At 37.1% G+C, this 3,689-nt stretch overlaps 1 protein-coding gene across 1 annotated transcript; it reads left to right on the top strand.

The window, feature by feature from the left end:
* Positions 1-1,831: 1,831 nt before the first annotated feature.
* On the top strand, positions 1,832-2,296 carry LOC124894216 (secreted RxLR effector protein 78-like). The gene has a single exon (XM_047404944.1). It carries the CDS (start codon positions 1,832-1,834, stop codon positions 2,294-2,296), a length of 465 nt encoding a protein of 154 aa, XP_047260900.1.
* The last annotated feature ends 1,393 nt before the right edge of the window (positions 2,297-3,689 follow it).

Raw genomic sequence — 3,689 nt, 5'->3', positions numbered from 1 at the left:
TTTATCTCCAAAGCAAGTAATAGCCTTGAAGGCTAATCAGAAGAAGAAGACAAAGAAAAGGAACAACATTACAAGTTCAGCAGCAATGAATACGAGGAGTCAGTCTACCAAGTCTAAATCATTATGAATGCACTCATATGGAACATAAGGTCTGTAAACACTCAAAAGGCCTTCACTAGATTGATCACCATGCACAGGAGATATCAATTCTATTTTGTAAGAATCATGGAACCTTTTCAGGATAGAATTCATATAGAAGATTACAGGAGGAGATTGGGTCTGAAACATGCTTTAGTGAATGTGACTGGGAAAATCTAGACATTTATTCATAAAGATGTGGAAGTGACAGTTTGGAAGGACGAAGAGCAGCAGTTATCAGTAATCCTACAAAGTGTTGATTTGTCAGTGATTGTTACTTTGGTATATGCTAAGTGTAATTCTAATGAAAGACAGATTTTGTGGGACTCTTTAGTTGATTTGGTTGATACTTATCAAAGTCCTTGGATTATAGGGGGAGATTTTAATGTGATAAGGCATGAAGAGGAAAAATTGAGGGGCTTACCAGTTACAATTAATGAAACTCAAGAGTTTAATCAGTGTATTAGTATGTGTAATATGGAAGAGCCTCAATATAAAGGAAGTAAATACACATGGTGGAATGGGAGAACTGATGAAGGGTGCATTTTCAAAAGGCTTGACAGAATATTGGGTAATGATAAGTTACAGAGTATTTTTCAGCTTATGGAGATTGAACACCTTCCAAGGAGTGGGTCTGACCATGCTCCTTTATTCTTACAGTGCAGAGTGGAAAAGGAGCAGATTATCAAACCTTTTAGATTTTTAAATCTATGGTTGAAGGAAGAGTCTTGTTTGGAGATCATCAGGGACAGCTGGAAAACAGAACTGACAGGAGATCCTTTCATAATGTTTCATCAGAAACTTAGAAACACTAAATCTGCTTTAACAAGGTGGAGCAAGAACACTTTTGGTAATATATTCCAGAAATTGCAACCCTGGAAGATATTATCAAGGTAAAAGAGAAGCTATTTGAAGAAAATCCAGGTGGAGCTAATAGGTAGCAGTTGTTCAAAGCACATGCATAGTTAAATATTCAGCTGAAAGGGGAAGAAGATTACTGGAGACAGAAGGCTGGGTATGAGCTGTTTAGAGATGGTGAAAGCAATACCAAATTCTTTCACACTATAGTAAAAGGAAGAAGAACAGGCTCAAAATCAAGAGAATACAAGATAAAGAAGGAGTATGGGTGGAAGAAGCAGGTGAGATTGCAGATTCAGCTGTCACTTTCTTTCAAAAACAATTTACCAAAGAAGGAGATGCAGAAGACTTTTCAATGATTGATGAAGTGCCTACCTTGATTACTGAAGAACAAAATACTGAAATTATGAAACCTGCAGAAGAGGAGATCAAATCTGCTGTAATGGGCCTAAATAGGAACAGTGTTGGGGACCTAATGGTATGACTGCTGCCTTTTATCAAGATGCTTGGGATATCATTAAGACGGATATTCAGAAGATGGTGGTAGCATTCTTCTGTGGACATACTCTGCCAAGATTTATCACACATACCAATTTGGGATTATTACCAAAAAAAATTAGTGGTAAATTCTTTTTCAGATTTGAGACCTATTTCACTGAGTAATTGTGTTAACAAGGTTTTCTCCTGAATAATTCATGAGAGGTTAAAGAGTTTACTTCCTTAATTAATTTCACCAGAACAGGCAGGTTTTGTACAAAATAGAAGTGTAGCTGAGAAAGTACTGATTGTACAAGAAATTGTCGAATAAATTAGAAAAAGAGGAAAACCTCCTAACATGGTCTTGAAATTGGATATGATGAAGGCTTATGATAGGGTTGGATGGATATTTTTGACAAAGTTTCTGAGGAAAATGGGTTTTTCTGAAATATTAATTGATATGGTGTTTAGGTTACTGGAAAATAATTGGTACTCCATATTATTAAATGGGAAACCTAAGGGGTTTTTCAAGTCTTCAAGAGGATTAAAGCAAGGTGACCCTTTATCACCTACTTTGTTTATCATAGCTGCTGAAGTTCTATCAATCAACTTGAAAAAACTTATGCTAACTAAGGAATTCAGGTTGTTTGGGATGCCAAGGGGAAGTCCAAAGCTGAATCACTTAGCTTTTGCTGATGATATGATCATCTTATGCAAAGCTGAAATGAGAACATTACAGATGGTATCCTCAACATTGGAAGGATATGAAGTTGTATCAGGCCAGAAAATCAACAAAGGGAAGAGTGCATTATACATCCATTAAGGAGTGTCAAATGGAACTATGGTGCTGGCAGAAGTAACTACAGGTATACTAAGAGGAGAATTTCCTTTTAATTATCTGGGTTGTCCAATTTTCTACATGAAAAAGAAGAAAGATTTCTTTCAGCAATTGATGGATAAGATAGCAAATAAATTGCAAGGCTGGAAAGGGAAATTGTTATCTTATGGTGGGAGAGCAGTGTTGATCCAACATGTACTGCAAAACATACCAATTCATTGCCTTTCAGTAATGAATCCGCCTCTTAATGTGCTGAAAACTTTACAAAAGGCTCTAGCTCAGTTTTTATGGAGCAGCAGAATAGGTGAAAGAGGTAGACATTGGGTGAGATGGCGGGAGGTATGTTTGCCTAAGGAGGAAGGGGGATTAGGGTTTGAAAAATTGACTGATATTTCTATGGCCCTCTTCTGCAAATTATGGTGGAATTTCAAGACTACAAAGTCCATCTGGAGTGAGTACATGTATAATAAATATTGTAAAAGGGAGCATCCGTCAATTGCTGTGTGGAGAACAGGAGCTAGTGGTTCACAAGTGTGGAAGAAAATATTGTTAGCAAGAGATTTAGCGGAGCATCTTATAGTATGGCAGTTGAGGAGGGGTAATGTAGATATATGGTTAGATAATTGGACTGGTCAAGGTGAATTATATTCTTTAATAGATGGCATCTGGGATTTTAGAGATCAGTATAAACAGGGAAATCAGTTGGTAAAGGATGGGAGATGGGATGAGCAAACACTTATAAGATTGTTCAAACCAGACATGGCTGAACATATCATGGATATGGTTGCACCTCCAACGGCACAAGGAAAAGATATACCAGTTTGGTCTTTGGAAACTCAAGGAAGATTTACAGTGAGATCAGCATGGCATTATGTCAGAGATAAAAGGTCAAATCAATGAAACTTATAAGTGTATATGGGTAAAAGGATTGCCATTTAAGATTGCTTTCTTTATGTGGAGGTTGTGGAAGAGCAAAATCCCTGTGGATGATAATTTCAGAAGGTGGGGTTTACAAGGTCCATCCAAATGCTGGTGTTGTGATGATCCTACAGTGGAAACAATAGCCCATGTTTTCAGAAGGTCTTTCTATGCTAACAGGACTTGGTCCTACTTTTCTACTTTTCTTCTTTTGCAGGTGCAAAAATACCTGTTCAAGGATTAACCTTGAGGAACACTGTCGTTTCATGGTAGAAGGCAAGAGCTAAAGGGAAAGAACCTTATTTTTAGGCTATACCTAGTATTATACTTTGGGAGATTTGGAAGAGGAGGAACAAGAAGAAACATGATAACAAGAATACATCTGTTCTGAGGATCATTCATAACATTACAACGAATGTCAGATTGCTACTAAAGGTCAGGAAGCCAAACTATGAATTCT

The sequence above is a fragment of the Capsicum annuum genome, unplaced genomic scaffold, assembly GCF_002878395.1.
Source record: "Capsicum annuum cultivar UCD-10X-F1 unplaced genomic scaffold, UCD10Xv1.1 ctg71638, whole genome shotgun sequence".
In the NCBI taxonomy this organism is placed as follows: domain Eukaryota; kingdom Viridiplantae; phylum Streptophyta; class Magnoliopsida; order Solanales; family Solanaceae; genus Capsicum; species Capsicum annuum.
Note: the sequence above shows the minus strand (reverse complement) of the source record. Positions and strands in the feature narration are given on the sequence as shown.